Source organism: Sminthopsis crassicaudata, chromosome 2 (assembly GCF_048593235.1).
Source record: "Sminthopsis crassicaudata isolate SCR6 chromosome 2, ASM4859323v1, whole genome shotgun sequence".
Lineage (NCBI taxonomy): Eukaryota > Metazoa > Chordata > Mammalia > Dasyuromorphia > Dasyuridae > Sminthopsis > Sminthopsis crassicaudata.
Window position 1 is genome coordinate 19,395,952 of NC_133618.1, and position 21,557 is coordinate 19,417,508.

A 21,557-nucleotide genomic window follows, 5' to 3' on the forward strand; every position below is an offset into this window, starting at 1 on the left:
TGTAGAGTGCCAGTCCTGCCCAGAGATTTGGGCCACAGACGGACTCTATGTGGCCTTGGTGGGGGCTGGGGAAAGCAGGGGGCAAGAATGTTCAAATGAAATGTTCTTCAAACGGGGTCTATGTAGAACATCAAAGCTAGAGAGGGGCTTGATTTGCTGGTCTAATCCAATAGTTAACCCCTTTTTCATAGAAGGAAACTGAGGAAAAAAGAACTTAAATGGCCTGTCCATTTAGGAAGTTGCATGTCCAGTTATTTTGTACCAGAGGCTGGATTTGAATCCAGGCCTCTCCATTCCCTCGTAGCCTCCAGCAAAGGACTGAGCAAGGCTGAGGCAGTTTGTCTGCAGCCCCTGAAGACAAGCATAATGTTTAGATCTGGGAAAACATTGGAATCAGAGGAGCCTCAGCCATTCCAACTCTGTGTGAATTTTGGTATTCCCCTGGTTCTCTACGGGATCTCAGTTTCCTTGGCTATAAAATGGGAGCATTGGAATAGATGAGACCAAAGGACCTTTTTAGGTTTAAATCTAGGACCTGTGACTTCTGTTGGGAGAGGAAAAGGGAAAGGGCACACTAGCTTGGTTGAGCTTAGAGCAACAGTATCAAACTCAAAACGGTCCCTGTGTGTACATTGACTTAGAAAACTTCAAATTCACATTATCTATGTTACATTGTATTTTCATCCATTTTGTTAAAACATTTTCCTTGGCTATAAAATGGGAGCATTGGAATAGATGAGACCAAAGGACCTTTTTAGGTTTAAATCTAAGACCTGTGACTTCTGTTGGGAGAGGAAAAGGGAAAGGGCACACTAGCTTGGTTGAGCTTAGAGCAACAGTATCAAACTGTGTGTACATTGACTTAGAAAACTTCAAATTCACATCATCTATGTTACATTGTATTTTCATCCATTTTTAAAAACATTTCCTGGTTACATTTTAATCTAGTCTGAGTGGGAGATTGTATTTATTCCTCTGGCAGTGCTTGTGGAGGGGAAGCCATGCTGAAGGGACAGGTGGTAGAAGTGGGAGGAGGCAGAGCCTGGGAGTACTGACATTACTTACATTAGTAAATCCTCATCACCTCCTGGGAAAGGAGGAAAGATGGCATATTCCTGAAACTACATGGAATGTAGAGAAATGGAGAACAGCCTCATCGTTCTGGGAACCTCGGTCTAGCTCTGTTCTAGCATATATTTGGAGGTACTCATCTCCACTGGGGGGCCACAAGGAATTACTCTGGTCTTCATGACCCATAAGACATAGCTTCTAGAGAATTGTACATGTTTAACATATATTGCTGTCTAGGAGAGGGGAGGGAAAATTTTAGAACACAAGATTTTATAAGAATGAATGTTTAAAATTATCTATGTATATATTTTGAAAATAAAAACTTTAATTAAAAAAATGTTAAGGTAACTAAAAACAAACAAACAAAAACAACATGGCTTCTAGGAGTCTATCAGACCTAGGGGACAGAACTTCCAGGAGGGTGATTTGTGGAAGATGGGTCGGGAACTCAGATTCCAAACTAGAATGAGAGAGAGGGGCATTGTCCGTGTCTGAGGCAAGGTCTGAAGCCAGTCTTCTAACAGGACTTGAATCCAAGTCCTCCTGCTCAAGGTTTGCTCTCTAACCATTATGCTTCCTTTTAGTTCTTTTCTAGCCCTGAAAGAATGCTCTTCTAAGTAGTTTGAGCTATAGGGGAATTGTTCTTCTCTGTGTCTTTGGCCTTTTGAAAGAGAGGGGTATGGCCACGTGGGATGTGGAAGCAAAGGGGCTTCTCCAGTGTTGGCTCAGCCTTCAGAGTCTGGGCATGGGGGCAGTAGAGATTAGAAAGGCTATGTGGGGCCATGGAGTTGTCTTTGAAAATACAGATGACTTATCAAGCTTCTCAGCCTCCTCTTCAGTGACATTTTGAGCTAGGTACACAGGTAGGAGATGGCAAGAAAAGGGTGAAAACTTTCCCATCTGGAAAGTAGGCATGAATCACCCAGTGTCTTCCCCACACACAGAAAAGGTGTTGCTGCATTTTGCTCTCTGGGGGCTGGTTGATTGAGCAGAATCCTCAATGGGAAATATGTTCGTTTTTAGAGTGAGATGACCTGGTTTTATATTCTGTATTGCCTTATCTCTACCTCTATTTCCCCATCTATAAAACAAAGGGTTTGGACTAGGAGACATATAAGTTTTCATATGATTCATGATTTTAAATCATTTTCCCCTTTTTTCTTTTCTCAGTAGTATTTTATTTTTCCAAATACATGTAAAAATAGTTTTCAACATTTAGTTTTGTAAGACTTTATGTTCCAAATTTTTCTCCCCTCCCTCCCTTTCTTCCCCCTTCCCAAGACAGCAAGCAATCTGATAATAGGTTAAATATGTGCAATCTTTTTAAACATATTTCAATATTTGTCATGTTGTATAAAAAAAAAAATAAGACCAAAAAAGGGAGAAAACCACAAGAAAGAAAAAGCAAACAAAGCACCAAAGAAGGGAAAAATACTATGCTTCCATCCACATTCAGTCTCCATAGCTCGCCCTCTGAATACGGGTTGGCATTTTCCCTCCCAAGTTTATTGGAATTGTCTTGAATCACCACATTGTTGAGAAGAGCCACGTCCATCACAGTTGATCATCACAGAATTTTGCTGATAAGGTATATCCTTTAGTTTCTGCTTACTGTACTTAGCTTCAGTTCATGTAAGTCTTTCCAGGCTTTTCTGAAATCAGCTTGCTCATCATTTTTTCCAGAACAATAATAGTCCATTACCTTCCTATACCATAACTTATTCAGTCATTCCCCAACTGATGGGCATCTACTCAATTTCCGGTTCCTTGCCACTACAAAAAGAGCTGTTATAGATATTTTTGCCCCTTGTGGATAACACAGATTTTTTTAAATGCAGTTTTTTTTTCTAGAATATTTTAACAGAATCTTATTTTTTTTTTAATTTTTTTTAACAGAATCTTATTTTTTTCCAGAATATTTTAATGTAAAGTTGGATTTGTGGAAATGAATTTACATAAAATAAGAAATATCAGCAAATAAATTATTAAACATAATAATGTGTCACGATCTTAATCATAATTTAATAGGTATATGTTATGGCAGCCAATAGCTCAGACTTAAAACAGATTTTCTTACTGATGCCTTTAGAAATAAAATAAGGTCGTCTTAAGTGAACAAAAGAAAAAAGCACCCGAATCACGTTATACACAAAGCACTTACGCTTTGTAGAGATATAAAAATGTGACAATCCCTGCGGTCTAATAGGTTGATTCAGCAAAGGAGGGTTCTGCAGCCTTAATGACTTTTTCTTTTACATCTTGTGCTCATTGTGTAAGTTGTTCTCCTGGTCCTGCTTACTTATTTCTGCGTCGGTCTTTCCAAATTTCTGGCCATTGGTACAGTGACTTTCCATACATTATGATTTGTCTGGGGCCATGGGCACATACTGGTCTTGTGAACAACCCAGATGTGGTACTAGTATTCAAACACTCTAACTCTGAGCACTTTTTTTTTCTTTTTTCTTTTTCTTTTTTTTTTCTGAGGCTGGGGTTAAGTGACTTGCCCAGGGTCACATGGCTAGGAAGTGTTAAGTGTCTGAGACCAGATTTGAACTCGAGTCCTCCTGAATTCAGGGCTGGTGCTCTATCCACTATGCCACCTAGCTGCCCCCTTTGAGCACTTTTCTTTGCAAACTAAAGTTGGGTTTGGGGAAGAGCTCTTAGACTTACACGAAGCCAATTTCAGTCTCATCACCAAGTTCCTCTTTTCAGTGGCTTTTCCCATGAGAGGATCCAAATGTAGGAGTCTGCAAAAATTAATACGGTAAAGACATTTTATTCAGCCTTTTAATTTCCTTTTAAATAAAACTTCTTTGAAATCTAGAGGGAGGGGAAGCAAACTGAGATAATATTAACAGGTTTCACTGCTTTGGAATCGATAAGTGACGGAGCCTTTGACAAATAGGGTGATTCTCAACTGCAGGGAGACTATCTGTAAGCAGCCTGAACTGCAACAAGCCCTGCAAGGCTTACAAGGACCCTGTGAAGTAGCTACAGCAGTTGTTCTTGTATCTGATTTATAGATTAGAAAACTAAGGGAAACCCCCAGGACTCACATAGCTAGGACATGTCAGAAGTGGGATTCTGAGCCAGATCTCCTCTTACATTGACGCTTACGCCTACTTTTTGCTGTAGAGTAGGTGCTGCTGCTGGGCTTCCCTTACATTGACACTCCTGTCCACTTTCTGCTTTAGCTTTGATGCTGCTGGGCTTGTGAGTTGATTGAGGAGTCACTCTGGGGGGAATCTGCTAGAGAGATTGGTTTTAGCGCTCCTGACAACAGGGAAATGTCCTGTGGCACAAGCAGCCTCCCCTGAACAGAGGGACCACAGACATGGTATGGAGGTGTGCGGTGACTAATGGGATCGCTTTTCCAGGAAAGCACTCCACTTTTTGTTGTTCAATTGGTTCCAGGTGTGCCTAATTATTTCTGACTTTGTCTTAGAGAGGTTTGTTATTTCCTTCTCCAGATCATTTTACAGATGAAGAAACTGAGGCAGAGTTAAATTTTCTTGGGATCATGCAACTAATAAGCATCCGAGGTCATATTTGAATTTAGGAAAATGTCTTCCTGACTCAAGGCCTGGCACTCTGTATACCATGGCACCATTTAACTGCCCTACCTGCTGCCCTTAGCCCTATTAGAAACTTCAGTACCGATCACACTAAGAATATTTCTCCTTGTGACCTGGGTGCTGTTAGTTGAGATTGCCACTTATTAGTGTCGAATTTAGAGCTAGAAGGGGATAGTAGAGGCCATTGAGTCCAACTGTCTCCTTAACAAATGAGGAAACTGAGTCTGAAAGAGGTGAAATGCCTTAATAAGGGTCACACAGTCAGTAAGTATGCATGACAGAATTGCAGTTTGGTCCTAAGTCCAGTGATGTCTTCTCAATTGCATTACCAAGGTATTTGGTTCACAGTTGGGCAGAGTACAATTTAGAATCAGGAAACTGGGATCCCAGACTTGCATCAGATCCTTAAAGCCTTTCCTGATCCCTCTTATTGCTAGTGCCTTCCTTCTGTTGATCATCTGCGATTTGTCCTATTTATATGTTTGTCCAGTTATTTGCCTGTTGTCTTCCTTATTAGACTGAGTTCCTATGGGACAGGGACTATCTTTTGCCTCTTTTCATATTCCCAGTGCTTATAAATATTTATTGACTAACAGATCCTGGGCAAGGTTCTCCAAGCCTCAGTTTCCTAAAAGCACCTGCCATTACAAGGGTTGTATGAAGAACAAAAATGAGTTGTGTGATCCCCAAAATGCTTTGCAAGCTTTTATCTAAATAAGATGGTCGTTTAAAATAAAAGAGTTCTGTAAGAGAGATCGATTCAGGGCCTTTGAAGCTATTAACACCTCAGTGTAGAATGGATGCCAGCTGGCCCGGAGCCTGAGGAACGCTTGATTTGGGTGGGGAAGAGTCTGGGTCAGGGGCCCTTTCAGGCAACCAGTAGAAACAGAGTTTGTTGGAACTTTGCTTCAGAAAGTGAAGGAGAGATTCAGGATCCATCTGGAAAGGATGGGGAAGACAGCTGCATGTTTCTAGTCAGAATAGAAGGAATCAATAACTAGGTAGAGATGAAAGAAAAGAGCTAAAATGATGTACTATTGGAATCATGGCTGATCTGCTGGAGAAGCGTGGAAGAGATAGGATCTGGGCTGCATGGGAGAGGGAACAGCCTTAGTTATTAGGTACTAGAGCTGCCTCTGTGCATAATATATATTTATATATACATATATGTAAATGTCTTTTCTCCCCTATCATTTTTTTATATATATATCTCCTGCCCCTATATATATATATGTATATATATATATATAGTATGTGCTTATTAAACATATGTCAAGTGATTGCTGTTAAGGTATTAGCAGTTGTGGAGGAGGAAAATTCTTAGAAAATGTTCTCATTAATTAATGTTCTTGTTAATGCCATTGTCCTTGCCTGAAAAAGTGGAAAGACAAGGAGGCTTTAAAGAATTGGTTTAGGGAGGAGTCAAGAAATCACTTTCTGCCAGTTGAGATTTTCCAACTTACATTTGAAGTAGATGGCTCATGGGAATGACTTCCTCCACCTCCCATTCAGCAAAATTGAGATAGTAGTGATAGTAACAGCACTGAGGTTTCCCAAGGTGTGAATGGCAATGGGATGAGAAAGAGATTGGAAGCTTGAAAATAGTATAGAGATTAATTGATCACTACGGGATTTGGATCAGGAAAGGATGAGTATAGTTACAGCCCTGCCTCAGAGAAGCACGGAGCTGAAAGGGAAAAGCTGTGAGTCGATGCTGGCATCAATGCGGGGGAGCCCATGATGTCCATTAATTTTCTCGTAAGGAAATTGTGTGATGCCGTAGAAGGCAAATCTGGATTTAAATTCTGGCCTCCACAGCTAGCTGTGTGACTATGAGCCAAACATTATATTATCATGATGGCACAATGTGACCTCCCATGTTACTGGAAGGAAAGCGTTTTGTAATTCTTCAAGAGCTTCTCAGTATGACAATGATCATTTTATAGGTTTTCCTGCTAGACTAGAAACCTTTTGGTATTCCCAGAGTCCTGAACGGTTTGTACAGTAGTGATAATCCTGACTTGGCAGATGTAACAAAAAGCATTCTACTTGTGGATGGGGATGAAAAGGCAAGGATCCAGGAGAAGAATCAAAGTGTCCATTGTGGGTGCGATCCACATGAACTCTACTCATAAATTAGCAAGGAATGTCAAAACTTAGCTGAGTTGTCAATTTGTTTATGCAGATGGAGGGGTTTATGCTGGTTGTTTAGGACCAGGACATTGTCCAACAAAAATGTTGGAAGGGTTATAATTAAAGAGGCCACACTTTGTAAGCCATGTGGACTCGGAAAGAAAATGATAGAAAGTAGGCAATACATCACATCAAGTAGCGAAAATTTAGCATTTAACCAGGTCTCAGTCTTGGATCACTTCTACCCTCCACTGCTTTTTCTCCTACACCTTAGTGAATGAAAAAGAAAAGCAGGCAATACTCTGGGTTTACTATAAGTTTATGTTGTACAACCTCAACTGGACCCTCAATGCTGCTAGGCAATCCTATTATCATCATTCATCAACTCACTCTCTGGGTCTCCAAAGTGACTCTTGTAAACCTTTTCATCCCTTCTCAAATCTCCTATGGTTTGCTTCCTCTCCGCCTTCTCAGCTGAGAATTTTGCCTCATGGATAGAGCACCACTCTGAAATTCAGGAGGACCCAAGTTCAAATCTGGTCTCAGACACTTAACACTTCCCAGCTGTGTGACCCTGGGCAAGTCACTTAACCCCAGCCTCAAAAACAAATAAATAAATAAATAAAAATATCTTTTAAAAAGAGAGAATTTTGCCTCATTCTTCAGAGAAAAATAAAGGAAGCCATTTGTCTTGAGTTCCCTCTTTTCCCTTCTTCTATAATTCAAGTGCCCTTTGTTCTTCTATCCTTCTTTACTCCTGTCCCACACAAAGAAGGGACTTTACTCCTTTCTACAATTTGACCTTCTGCATGGATAAACCCATTCCATCCTATATTCTCTAGAAGATTGCCTCTTCTCTTATTCAGGCTAATCATTTCCTTCATCTTCCAAAAACAAAAAACAAATCCTCTCACTTCATCCTTCCATTCCTGCTCTCATCCTACATCTCTTTCAGTGAATAAACTCCTATCAACAGATACAACAGGGCTCCTTAAATTTTTTCCACTATCACCTTTTTGCTCAAGAAATTTGTATGTGGCTCTTTAAAATAGGTTTGCAAACCAAACATTTACTGATACTAAAATCATAATTTCTTGACCCCCACATTCAGTTACATGAATCTTGATTAAAAAACTGATCTACAATATGTGCCTCCACTTCCTTTCCTCTCACTCTGCTCTCTCCAAAGTTATTATCGGTGATCTTAAAAAAAAAAAAAATTGGTTTTCCCTTTCTTTTATCACCATGGTATCCCTTATGTGTCTCTCCTTGCCCTTCCACAAGAGTCACCCCATATGATAGAAAATTTTCAGGGAGATGGAGAGTCAGCACGACTGATCTGTACATCGAGAAAGTTCAAAATATACGTGCCATGTGTATTGCCCATGTTCCTCCTCTCCATGAAGTAGGAGGTTGGGGGTGTCTCGTCACATCTCTTTGAGCCCCTCGTGATCTTTATATCTTTGTTATATTCCTTTGAATTTTCTCGTGCGCAGTTTTTCTATTTATATTGCTGTGGTCTCTATGTATTATTTTCTTAACTCTGCTTCCTGTACTCGGCATCCGTTCTTATAGATCTCTGGCTTTTCGCTATCCATCACACACATCATTTCTTACACACAGTAATATTCCACTACATTCATGAACCACAGTTTAAGTGTTCCCCACTTGATGGACATCACCTTTGCCCTCACCAAAAGTGCTCCTGTGACTATTTTGGCATAAATGGGGACTTGTTTCTTATCGGCGGCCTTCTTGGGGTACAGAGCGCAGTTGCTTCAGTCGAGTTTCATAATCCCATTCTTCAGGTCTTGGGGATTCCAGCTCCTGCCCTTCCCAGTAAATCTGAGAGCTGCTCGCCTTTTCTTGAATGTTCTCATTTAAAATTGGGCTTCTCACCTAGAGAGCTTTTAATCATTGCTTCTTGGATGGATCCGCTATTCTGTCTCACACCAAGATTAGTTTGAGGGAGACCTTTGTGGGAGCGGGGGTAAAGGGGAACCTAGCTCGAGCCACTGAAGCAAACATGTTGTCGGGGATGACCACTCTGATTTTTTCTTGTAAAATGAGTTAGATAACGTCCCTTCCAGAGCTGATTCTGTGAAGGAGATGGGTGTCTTGAGGTTCTGGATACTGTTCCATCCTGCCCGGGAAGGGCTGGAGATGGTGTCTCCAGGTTTGGGATACTATTCCATCCTGCTGAGGAAGGGCTGGAGATAATGTCTCTAAGTTCTGTGAAGGAGATGGGTGTCTTGAGGTTCTGGATATTGTTCCATCCTGCCGAGGAAGGGCTGGAGATGGTGTCTCCAGGTTCTGAATACTGTCCCTCCCTGCCGAGGAAGGGCTGGGGATGGTGTCTCCAGGTTCGGGATACTATTCCATCCTGCTGAGGAAGGGCTGGAGATAATGTCTCTAAGTTCTGGATACTGTCCCATGCTGCCGGGGAAGGGCTGGGGATGGTGTCTCCAGGTTCTGGATACTGTCCCATGCTGCCGGGGAAGGGCTGGGGATGGTGTCTCCAGGTTCGGGACATTATTCCATCCTGCCGGGGAAAGGCTGCAGGGGCATTTTGCTGGGCGCCAGCGCCTTGGGAATGCTAGGATGCCGCCACTAAGCAACGAAGGGCTCAGTATTTTGTGCCCGCTTGGCGCGACGCTGGCCAGGGGGACTTGGAGAGAGGGAGAGGAGACAAGCCATGCCCAGGGGCGACTTAGAGCAAGCTTAAAAGCTGGCTTACCTGAACACCTTTTCCCGACTGGGCTGGGATTCTATAGTGCCACGATATAGTGCCACTGGGGAGTGGGGGGGTCGGGAGGGGGGAGAGAAGTCCTGGAGAACTGAGGTGGCTGCAGAGCTGGGAGAGAAGCGGGAGGGGAAGGGGCTGCTTTTTGGTGCTTTGGGCTCTTCTTCCCCGCTCCTTATTCTCTTGGCTAGATTTCCAGGACTGGGGAGGGGGCAGGGAAGTTGGCCAGGAGCGGGGGAGGGATTGAGGGAGGGACTGGGCAGGGCGGGGCCGGGCTGGGCCGGGCCGGGGCCATGCTGGGGCTGTGGGTGCCGACTGAGTGAGCCTGCCTCTCCCCAGCCCCCTTTCGCGACCCTTGAGCGGGCCGTCTCCCCCCGGACGCCAGTGCAGGGGGACCTGCTGGGACGTGTCGGTACGTGTGCGGGGTGCCTGAGGTAATGGCCCCTTCAGGCGGGGGGCGGGACTGCTGCTGCTGCTCCAGTGCCTCTGGTCGCTGCAGCGGCTTCCTGCTCAGCCCTGCCGGAGAGCTGGGGCTTGTCACGTTCTTCTGGCCCCTGGGGAAGGGGAAGGGGAAGGGGGCGGGAAGCTGCAGCCCCCGGTTTCAGGGATCTGCCCCACCCCCAACCTGAGGGACTGCCGGGGAAAGGGAGACTGGATGGGGACGTCTCCCTCCAGAGACCCTGTCTGGGGGGGGGGGGGAATGAGCTGGCTGGGGGCTGTGCTCTCCTGGGCCCGGCCAGGGTGGGGGGCGGGGGGCGGTGGAAGAGGCTGAATCCAGGAAGCCGGTGCCTTTCCGGAGGGGCACGAGGTTATGCTGGGGGGGGGGTGTCAGATTGGGCTCAGCCCTAGAGGGGAACTGAGGGCAGGGGCTGCAGAGAGCCCCAGTTTCGGGCAGGACCAGAAATTTGGTGTGTTTGAACACTCTTGGTTTGTATACACAGCTGCAGAGACTTCCCAGTGGGAGGGCCCGGCTGCCTTCCCACCCCCATCCCGGCTGCTCCCCTCCGGGCGGTGCTGCCCTGGGGGAAGGGGGGAGCTCTGGCCCAGCTCCGAGGCCTGGAACTTCAGTGAAAGCTGGGGGGGGGGGGGCAATGTAACCGAGTCTGTGATCTAGGTGGCTTCCTGGGGATTGGAAAAGGGCTGTGGAGGTCGGGACGGAGGAAAGGCGGTTCTCGAGACCAGTGAAGCAGGTTCTGTAAACTGGATCTTGTTGCAAGAATGGAGGTGGGGGAGGAGGACTATTTCTTTGCCTTCATACCGTGGGGGAGGGCATTGATTTCAATCGAGAGGCTTCTACCCTTCGTCCCAGTACTCGTCTCCCTTCAGTAAATTTTCCTTTCCTTCCTGTCCAATAGGAAAGGAAAGAAATCCTTGAGAGCTTATTTTCAATGGATAATAGTTATTTACCAACTATTCCCTTGTCCTCAGGAGAAGCTCATGGGGGGAGGGGGAAGTCAATCCCAAAGGAGACTGACAGTAATTGCTCAGACACAATAAGCGGAATATAATGTAAGCGAGACAATGTAGCGCACGGGCTAGGATACAAAGCCCCGGCAGATAGATTGTAGCAGATGCATTATGGGGAGGGGACCCCCCAGGTAGCTCACAGGTTGATGGGCTCTGAATTCCCGGATGACTCCTGGGCCACCCGGCCACAGCCTCGTACAGGTGGACAGAGCATTTCCCTGCAGGGAAAGGAGTTTTTTCCTAAAGGTGATTTTCCACTCTGAGAGGTTTATTTCATCAGCAATTCCCAGGAGAGGAGCGTTCTAACAGATGAATAATTGAGCTGCCCTGAGGAATCCAGCCTAATAAAGCACAGAGAGCTAGTGGGCTTCTAGTGGGCTGCCGGCTCCGGGCCGCCGGGGGGTTTAGGGAATAGAAGGATTGTCTCTTCCCTTTTGAGGGGGCTGGATGTTTGGGGAACGTGATGGGGGTTGGGGGCTGCTGAGCGAAAGGCGATGATAGTTATCTCCTTGCTCTTTCTGCCAGAGGAACAAAGAACAGAGCAGTGGCTTGTGCCTGTGAATTAACTCAGCTAAAGAAAAAATGCTCTTATCATAAGGCAGAGAAATGGTCTCTTGTGAATTAACCCTTAGAGATCCCGTGGGCTGGAGGAGCCAGGGTGGTATTGTTGGGGAGGGGGCACTCTACTCACTTCCTCCCAAGCCCCATCACACACTGCATCAATCTTAGACTGCTTTGAAGTAGGGCTGATGGCTGTGTGTTGTGTTGTGTGATTGTGTGTGTGTGTGTGAGTGTGTGTATGTGAGGGGCTGGCCATAGTTTCTCTTCTGAGCAGACCACTCTGGGGGGCATCTATAAATTAGAAAAGCACATGGGTGAGGACTTGTAGGACTCCTCCGGGTAAGGGGCGACTAGGATGGGGTAGGACCACAGAAGGATTCAAGGATGCTTAGTTTGGGGGCCTTAGATGGGCAGGGAAGGGGCAGTCATCAATTACTTGAAGTGCTCTCTTGGAGATGGATCTCAGGGACCAGCTCTGGGAACAATGAAGAGAAACTGCTAAGGTAGATTGGGGATTGAGCTAAGGGAGGACTTACCTAAAGACAAAATAGAACTAAGCAAATAAGGAAGGGCTTCCTCACCCTGGTGGTCCTCCAGAAGAGACTGGATAGCCTTTTCCTTGTTAGAAGAAATCTTGTTCAGCTGCCAGTTTGACAGAGGGATTAATTTTTTTTCAATTTTTTTAAAATTTATTTTTAAAATTTTTTTATCTTATCTTTTTAAAATTAATTTTATAATTATAACATTTTTGACAGTATATATGCATAAGTAATTTTTACAACATCATCCCTTGCACTCACTTCTGTTCCGAATTTTCCCCTCCTTCCCTCCACCCCTCCCCTAGATGGCAGGCATTTCCATACATATTAAATATGTTATAGTATATCCTAGGTAATATATATATATATATATATATATATATACATATATATATATATATATATATATATATATATATATATATGCAGAACCGAATTTTAAAAAAATTAAATAATAGATTTTATTTTCAAAATATAGGCAAAGAAAGTTTTCAGCATTCACTCTTGCAAAACCTTGTGTTCCAGATTTTTCTCCTTCCCTTCTCACTCCCTAAACAGCAAGTAATGCAATATGTGTTTAAAATGTGCAATCCTTCTATACATATTTCCACATATTTCATGCTGCACAAGAAAAATCAGATCAAAAAGAAAAAAAAATAAAAGGTGAAAATATTATTTGTGATCCACATGCAGCCCCATAGTCCCCTCTCTGGATGCAAGTGGCTCTCACCATCACAAGTCTGTTGGAGATAGCCTGAATCACCTGGCTTTTGAAAAGAGCCAACTTCATCACAATGGATCGTCACATAATCTTGTTGCTATTGTGTACAATGTTCTCCTGGTTCTACTCACTTCACTTAGCAACAGTTCATGCAAGTCTCTCCAGGCCTTTCTGAAATCATCTTCTTGATAGTTTCTTACAGAACAATGATATTCCATAATCATATACCATAATTTATTCAGCCATTCTCCAATTGATGAGCATCCACTTAGTTTCCAATTTCTGGCCACTACAAAAAGGACTGCTATAAACATTTTGCACATGTGGGTCCCTTTCCCTCCTTTTAAGATCTCTTTGGGATCTAAGCCCAGTAGAAACACTGCTGGGTCAAAGGGTATGCACAAAAGGTATGATAACCCTTTGGGCATAGTTCCAAATTGCTTTCCTGAATGGTTGGATCAGTTCACAACTCCACCAGCAATGTGATAGTGTCCCAGTCTTTCCACATTTCCTCCAACATTTATCATTATCTTTTCCTGTCATCGTAGCCAATCTGAGAGGTGTGTTGTGGTGCCTCAGAGTGGACAGAAGGATTTTTGAAGCCCTTCCTATTCTGAGCCATTCCCCGGGACTCTGTGATTAACTTGTCTTTGGTCAAGAAAGAGTGATAATAAATTATAACAAATAATAATGGTCACTAACACTTAAGGAGCAAATGAAAATTTGCAAAGCTCTTAACATTTGTTATCTCATTGGATCCAGACAACAATTCCAAGAAGCAGATGATCTTATTGTCTTCCAGACAATAAATGTCTTCATTTTACAGATGAGGAAATCAAAGCAGAGAGAAGTTAGTTGAGTTGCCTGGAGTCACACAGTTAATAAGTGTCTGAGACAGGATTCAAACTCAGATCTTTCTAGTCTCCTGTTTGATGCTCTTATTTCCTCTACCACCCAGCTGCTTGAGATGGGCAAAATACCTTCTCTGCCAGGCATTCTGAGTTTAATCCTGACTGACAGTAGCTCAATGACTACAGACAGAGGTGTGAGAGCAGAGATGAGCTTTCGAGACCTTGGAGTCTGACTCCCTCATTTACAACGAGACCTAGAAATGCCCATTAAAGCCAGTAGCTACATGCCTTCTTGTTAATACTCTTAGACAATTCTTGTGGTTGGGATTTCTTTTTCTTTATTGAGCCTAACTCTGCTTGCCTCTCTGTAATATAGAATGCTAGATTTGGATCTAGAAGGAATCTTAAAGACCATCTGGTTTAGTGTCCTCATTTTACAGAGAAGGAAACTGAATTCCAGCGACCTTATTACCAACTCATTTACAAATCCAGAGTAATTACTTCAAAGGAAGGAAGTTTGTGCCAAAAGTAGAGAGCCTAAACTCTCAGAGACTGTGAGGAGCCTTAGGAGCTCCCTGTTGTTGGAAGTTGACTGGTGCAAGGCTGAGTAACCATTTGTTGTCAAGGAAATTCTCATTCTGAAATGGCTGTGTTAGATATTCTCTGAGATCCCTTCCAACTCAGAGATTCTATAGTTTAGGAATTTAGTGCTTGGCTCTGACTTCCCCTGCTGTGAACAGAGATTATCTGTTAATCACTGCTCCCTGGTCTTAATCCCTTTGTAAACATGTTTGTAGCATCATGATCCTTGATCAAAGTTGAAAAGAACTTGGGTGAATCTTGTAGCCCATCCTCATTCCTGCCTCCCCTTAGATACAAGTCAGCAGACTTTTCACAGCATAAGAGCCAGATCCCACAGACCTTGACTCCATCTGCAATCTAGAACTCTTTCCACAACCACATGCTTCTTCCATGAGATCTTAGCTCCTGTTGCTGTGGCCAGCTAGGAAAAATCCAAGACAATTATATCCCTGACTTTCTGGCTGAGAAATTGGTTTCTCCCTTGTAATGATGACTCTTGTGATGGTCATTAGGGTGACCTCAGCCATCCAGAGCCCTGAAGATGCCATAGCCAATATTGCCCTTGTTCTATTGAGAGATCCCTGCTTTTCTCTCTAGTGCTTCCTGATATTCCTAATGTATTCCACCGTTTGACTCCCTAACTTTCTATAAAGAGGAAGTGTTTCATTGTCTTCCTCACCTTGTGTTCTGCCTAATTTCCCTTTGCTTTGTGCTTTATGAGGGGGGAAAAATCAGTTACACAAAACCAACCAAAATATAATGGTATATGCAACATTTTATTCCATATGCTTCCCCCACTCCCTACCCTGCAACATTCTATAGGAGGGCAAATGTTTCCTTGTAGACCAAGATTAATCAGAATTCCATTGCCTTTTAAAACAATGTTTAATTGTAACTTTTAATTTTTTTTATTTTTGCATCACCTTCATTCCCAAATATTTTTTCCCATGGTGAACCATCCCTTAAAAGAAATACTTTTTTTTTTTTTTTTAAAGAAGCAGAACAAATGAGCAAAATGAACCAACACGAATGAAGCCTGAAAATCTTTACAGTGTTTCCCACTACCAGCAACCCTTCCCCATCTACCCACCCACTCCTGTGAAGAACCAACTGCTGAGTTCCTCCCCTTTTTTTTTTTTTGGTACCACGCTCATTCTATTTAGTAATTTTTTTTTTCCATTGACATTGCATAGTCATTGCATAATCGTTTGCCGATTCTGCCCATTTCACTCTGTATCAGTTGGTCGACCTTTCCACCATATTGATCATAGCTGGAAATAGAGTTGATTGGATGGCTTTTTTTTTTTTTTTTTTTGGAAGGACATTGAGAAATTGGAGGATGGGCCCAATGAGTAGGCAACTGAAACCATGGCCATATGATGAATAGTTGGAAGAACTGAAATTGTTAAAGCCCTATTTGTTTGGAAGGATCTTGAAGCTAGTAAAAAGGACTGATTGGCGGGTTTGGGGTTCACATCCCTCCTTTGCCATTTTGTTTCTCTGGACAGGTGACATCATGGTTGGAGCCTCAGTTGCCACCTCCATAAAGATGACTAGACTCATCTCCAGGGCCCAATGATCCTGTATGTTACTTTAGGAAGCTCATTTTGCTTCCCTGGGCCTCAATTTCCTTATTTATGAAATGAAAGGGGTTGGGCTATAATCTTCAAAAGCATCTTCTAGCTGGCTGTATCCATTGACACTTGACTCTAGATTTTCCTCATTCAATTCCCAGCATGCTCTTTGCTATCAAGTTTTGTCCTTTCCCCACCCCCACTTCCCCATTCTTGGTTTTAGGACCATCAGACTGTTCCAATGGGCAGTGAATTGGCTTTCATTTTCTTTGTTTTAGCAGGGCCAGAGTCTCTGTGGACGTTTGGTCTTTTTACTAGCCCCTGGAGCTTTCCTCATTGACCCATCTCCAGAGTTTGGAAGTTTTAGTCAAACTACTATCTCCTTCATGAATTTAAGAAGCCAAAATCTAAGTGTGACATTTTGGCATTTTGAACCTCCACATCCTGTCGTGGCTGTTGGGTTGGTGATGAGATTTTGAAGATTGGGGGTTCAGCCAACTGGAAGTCAGGGAGACACATAATGAACGGAAAGGACCTCCTTGGATGCTAAATAGCTGTGAGATCTTGGTCAAGTCAAGTATCTCTATTTCTCATCTATAAAGTAGGAGATGGGGTTCATTCTTGCACTTTCTGCTTTGTGGGGCTTGTAAGGGTCTAATATCTTTTTTTGGTGGAGCACATTGCAGACTTTGGGAGTTGTATATACTTATATCAGAGGGGGAAAAATGATCTGTCCTTTGGAAATAATGGCAGGGGGCAGGGTGTGCGGTGACAAAATGTCTGGGCAGGGTTTGCTATGGCCCGTAACAGGCCAAGGGTCATGTAGTGTGGCTCACCTACTTCTCTTGTTCTTCCTCTCCTCCCCACCCCCTTCCCCAGACAGGCTTGGAGGGAAGCCCAGTTGATGGACCCGTCCCAGGCCGGATGGACCCAGGGCCAGTGTACCATGGGGAGGAACGGCGGCTGAACGCACCCAGGGCCCCGGTCAATGGGGCTGGAGAACCGGCTGGGCCGGGACTACTGGGGGTTGGGGGAGTATGGCAGGTCGACCAGAAGCCTGATTGGGAACCTTCCCCCGGCCCTGCTCATGCTGCCCACCCAGAAGATGCCCATGACCTCGTGGCCTTCTCAGCGGTGGCCGAAGCCGTCTCTTCCTATGGGGCCCTCAGCACTCGCCTTTATGAGACCTTCAATAGGGAGATGAGCCGGGAGGGTGGCAGCAACCTCAGTGGCCCTCAACCCGGCCCTGAAAGCTATTCTGCGGGGGGAGAGGACCTGGACACCCTTCAGACAGCCCTGGCACTGGCCCGCCATGGTATGAAGCCACCCAATTGCAACTGTGATGGGCCCGAGTGTCCTGACTACCTCGAGTGGCTGGAGGGAAAGATCAAATCTGTAGCTGTGGGGGGAGGGGAAGACCGGTCTCGGCCTCCAGAGCCTTTGCCTCCAAGTGAAGTGGGCCTCCCTGCTGCACCCGGGCCTCTCCATCCTGGTGAAGTGGGCCTCCCTGCTGCACCCGGGCCTCTCCATCCTGGTGACGTGGGCCTCCCTGCTGCACCTGGACCCCTCCATCCTGGTGATGTGGGCCTCCCTGCTGCACCCGGACCCCTCCATCCTGGTGACGTGGGCCTCCCTGCTCCTGGGCCCCTCCATCCCGGTGAAGTGGGCCTCCCTGCTCCTGGCCCCCTCCATCCTGCTGAAGTGGGCCTCCCTGCTCCTGGGCCCCTCCATCCTGGTGATGTGGGCCTCCCAGCTCCTGGGCCCCTCCATCCTGCTGAAGTGGGCCTCCCTGCTCCTGGGCCCCTTCACCCTGCTGAAGTGGGTCTCCCAGCACTGGGCCCCGGGTCCCTCCTCAGCCCCAACGCTCCCCAGCTGCACTCGCCCAACGGTCTGCCGCTTTCGGAGAGCGCCCTAAACATCGCCAAGGAGAAAAACATCAGCCTGCAGACAGCCATTGCCATAGAAGCTCTCACCCAGCTCTCTTCCACCCTGCCCCAGCCATCTCCCTGCCCACAGTCCAAGGCCTTATCCCCAAATCCTGCTTTTCGACCTCCTCAGTCCTACCTTCGGACCTCCCCGTGGCCTGTGGGCCCCCCGGAAGAGCCTCAGTCTTGTGCTCCTGAGAGTTCAGCCTTCCCTCCGGTAGCCCCCCGCACTGAGTTTCCCGAGGTCTGGGGCCCAGAGACCCCCCCGGTGACACCTTGCACCTCCTGGCCCGTCTCCCGCACCGGTCCCGACCCCATGGCTGAGCTGGAGCAGCTTCTGGGCGGCTCCAATGACTACATCCCCTCATCTTTCAAACGGCCCGAGGCCCTGGCCACCAAGCCCAAGATCAAGGTCGAGCCCCGCTCCCCTCCTGCGCCCACGCCCAGTCCCCGGAAGGAGGCGCCCACTCCACCCTCGGATCCCGACACCCACCGAAAGGTCCAGTCGACCCTCCAACAGCACCTGCATCACAAGCGCAGCCTCTTCCTTGAGCAGAACCAGAGCGGAGGCTGCCCCAGGGCCTCCTCGGTGCCCCCCACCCGGGGCTGGTGGACCCCTCCGATTTCTGGGACCCCTCGACCCTTGGACAAACCGGCCAAGGAGAAGAAGAAGAAACAGCTGACTGCGGTCGGTGGCCTGGTGGGGGGTGAAAAACGGGCCCTGGGTCTCAAGACGGTCACCAGGAAGATAGTGCAAATTAAGAAGCCCAAGGTCCGCGACTCTCACCCTCGCTTCCTGCCTGTCCGCCAGATCAACCTGGAAGTGTTGAGGAGCCCCACTCCGGGGACCCCGAAGGCGGGCCTCACCCCTCCTCTGCCTGCCTGCAGGGGCGCCTCCGTGCCCACAGCCCCAGCCCCTCCCCATGCATTATTTGCACCAGGTCCCTCTGGGGGTAGCCTTCTGCCCCCTACTCAGGAAATGGCTTGTCCCAGCCTTGCCGCCGCCCTGCAGTCCAGCCCCACTGTCCCTATGGTCCCCGCCGATGACAAGCTGGAGGAGCTGTTCCAGCAGTTTGAAGCCGAGTTTGGGGACAACTTTGGCCTTGCGGCCGCCCCCCCAGCCCCTGCCTGCTCCCCCGAGCACCTGGCCTCCTGTGTCCTACGCCCCGAGAGCCCCTTTTCCGGACGGTCCCGCAAACACATGAAGATCGAAGCCTCGGGTTCTGTGGCTGTGATTTCTACCACCTGCCTGGAGGCAGAGGAAGGGGGCCTGGAGACCCCCATCAAGCAGGAGCATCCAGCCACTCCCAACCTCCGGGGCTTCTTGGAGTCTCCGCTCAAGTACCTGGACACCCCCACCAAGAACCTGCTGGACACCCCCTCCAAGAGAGCTCAGGCCGAGTTCCCCGTCTGTGAGTGTGTTGGTGAGTCTCGCCCCTATGTCCCGTTTCACGATCACTAGAGGCAGCAGTGTCGTGGGGTCAGAGCTCTTGCCGAGGAAGGGCTTGATTTGTCACATGTTCCCGTGTGACAGACGAGGAAACCAAGGCACAGACAAGTGAAGTAATTTGCTGGGGATCATGGCTTCTGGAGGGAGGAAGAGAGGGAGGAGGGACTGGCTTCTTATAGAAGGAGAGATTCTTAGCTGGGAATGGAAGCTGGGAAAGCCAGGAGAGGAAAAGGAAGTGGGAGAAAATTCCAGGCAGGAGAGAAAGGCAGTGAAGATGGCCAGAATCAGGATGGAGAGTGTTTTGTGTGAGGAGGCTGAAGTCCCTGGAGCTCAGTATATGCAGGAGAGGCAGAGAGAAAGTTGTAAAAAAGCCTGAAAGGGAAGATGGGGCCAGGGTGTGAAAGGATTTTAAATGCCAAAGAGAGGTTCTCCCCCCACACACCCAACAATTAGCAGGTGTGAACTGGATGCAACAAGAATGAGAAGTGGTCACATGGAGAAAAGGAAACCAGGGGAGAATGGGATCATGAAGGCTTAGAGAGAAGAAAATATCAAGAACAGGGGAGGGAGGTGTGACAAGCACACAAGCCACAGAGAGGTCAGGGAGAGTGAGGTCTGAGGGAAGGTCATTGTACACGAGAGGGATCCTGATTTAAGAGATGTTCTTATGGGGCAGCTAGGGGGCGCAGTGGGTAGAGCACCAGCCCTGAAGTCAGGAGGACCTGAGTTCAAATCTGGTCTCAGACACTTAACACTTCCTAGCTGTGTGACCCTGGGCAAGTCACTTAACCCCAGCCTCAGAAAAAAAAAAAAAAGAGAGAGAGAGAGAGATGTTCTTACGAACCACACGCACTGGAAAGGGCCTTAGTCTGTCCGTGAGCTGGTTGATGGATGGCCTCCATGCCTGCCGCTGTGACTTTAGCCTCTGTTTGGGGGAAGCACACCAGTATTCCTTTCAAGAGAGCCGACAGGTCCTCCATTCTCTGCTGTGGTCAGGCCACTGGCTTATAGCTTCCCTTCTGGATGATACATTGGGGGACGGAATAGATAAAGTCTAGAGCAGAGCAGGAAGCATGGCGAGAGTCTATTACGGTTACCATGCCATATTCCAGTCCATCGAACGCAGACTTTTTCACTGTGCCCTCTGCTAGCTGCCGGGGATAGAGATTAAAGTGAAATCGGGCCCTTTCTACAAAGACCCAACCCTTTGGGTGAAAAAAGTAAATACATGACCAGATAAAGTAAGTACTCAAATGTAGACAAATATATGTGACAAAGTCAATAGAATGGTGGAGGCAAAGTAAATACACAACTGTATCGTAAGTAAATACAGTGCAAGTGGAATCTAGGGTTACTTCCAGGGTCTGTAAGAGCAATGGGAAAAGGGGATGTTAGAGGGAGATGGTCATCTGTAGGGGCTTTATCTGAGAACTGGACACTTCTCTATCCCTACAGAGCACAGGAGCTTTGGTTTATAAAACATATAAATATAAAACGTATTTTGAAGACCACATTTCGGCATAATTGGGTTCCTTTGCATTACTGGGTGGCTTTTATTGTTTGTATCTGAAAGCCTGACTCTGAGAAGGCGGCTCCCCATAGTCTTTACTCACAACTCTCACAGCAGCCACTGAGAGAAGGAAGTTATTTCTCCTGTTCAGGAATCTCCCCCGGGACTTTCTCTTCTCCTGGTCTTTTACATGTTAGAAGGTTCCTACCAGCTTGAGCATCTTCTGGGCCAGCCATTCCCTAGGAGGACGGGCCCAAGGGAGAGGGAGCCCCTCAGGTGGCATCCTCGATCGGTGATCGTTTGCCAGCTACGTTGCCCAGGGGAGGCAAGTGAAACCCCTGGTCTTCCGTGCTTTGGAGCTTACCTGAGAGTATCCATAGTTGTGGGGCTATTTCCTCAGCAAGTCTTCCGAATCATAAGATTTTCTAGAGTTAGAGCTGAAAGAAGCTACCAAAGTCATCGAAGCTAGATCTCATTTTGTAGATGAGAAAACATGAAGGTGGACAGATGAGTCAGGTCCTGATTGGTGGTGCCAGGATTTGAACCCACTTCTTCAGATTATAACAGTCTTGGTCTTTTATTATGACATCAGAGCCTCCCTCCAAGAGCAAGGCTGGAAGGCCCCAACAGGCAAAGTTCAAATCCATATGGGATTTGAACACAGGCCCTCTATCTCTAAATCTCCGTCATGTTTGGGAGAAGAGCAAAGGATGCATGAAAGACCAGATCCTCCTGGCTCCTGGATAGGTGGTTTTCTCAAGGTGACCTGGACTTGTGCCGTGTGCAGAGTGCAGATCCTGCCTGATTATCAAGGGATGAGGAGAGGGATGCCAGAATCTCAGCTTGGAAGGGACG

At 46.5% G+C, this 21,557-nt stretch overlaps 1 protein-coding gene across 9 annotated transcripts in view; it reads left to right on the forward strand.

The window, feature by feature from the left end:
- Positions 1-21,557, forward strand: part of TET3 (tet methylcytosine dioxygenase 3) — a 138,876-nt gene that overhangs the window by 64,889 nt on the left and 52,430 nt on the right. For 4 of the 9 annotated variants that reach the window (XM_074285459.1, XM_074285458.1, XM_074285460.1 and 1 more), the window contains one exon: positions 16,697-19,166. In XM_074285459.1, the coding sequence (XP_074141560.1) occupies positions 16,697-19,166 (2,470 nt within the window). Of the gene's footprint in view, positions 1-9,810; positions 9,957-16,696; positions 19,167-21,557 lie in introns of those variants that run through there. The other 5 variants (XM_074285462.1, XM_074285463.1, XM_074285465.1 and 2 more) reach the window with 5 other exon arrangements.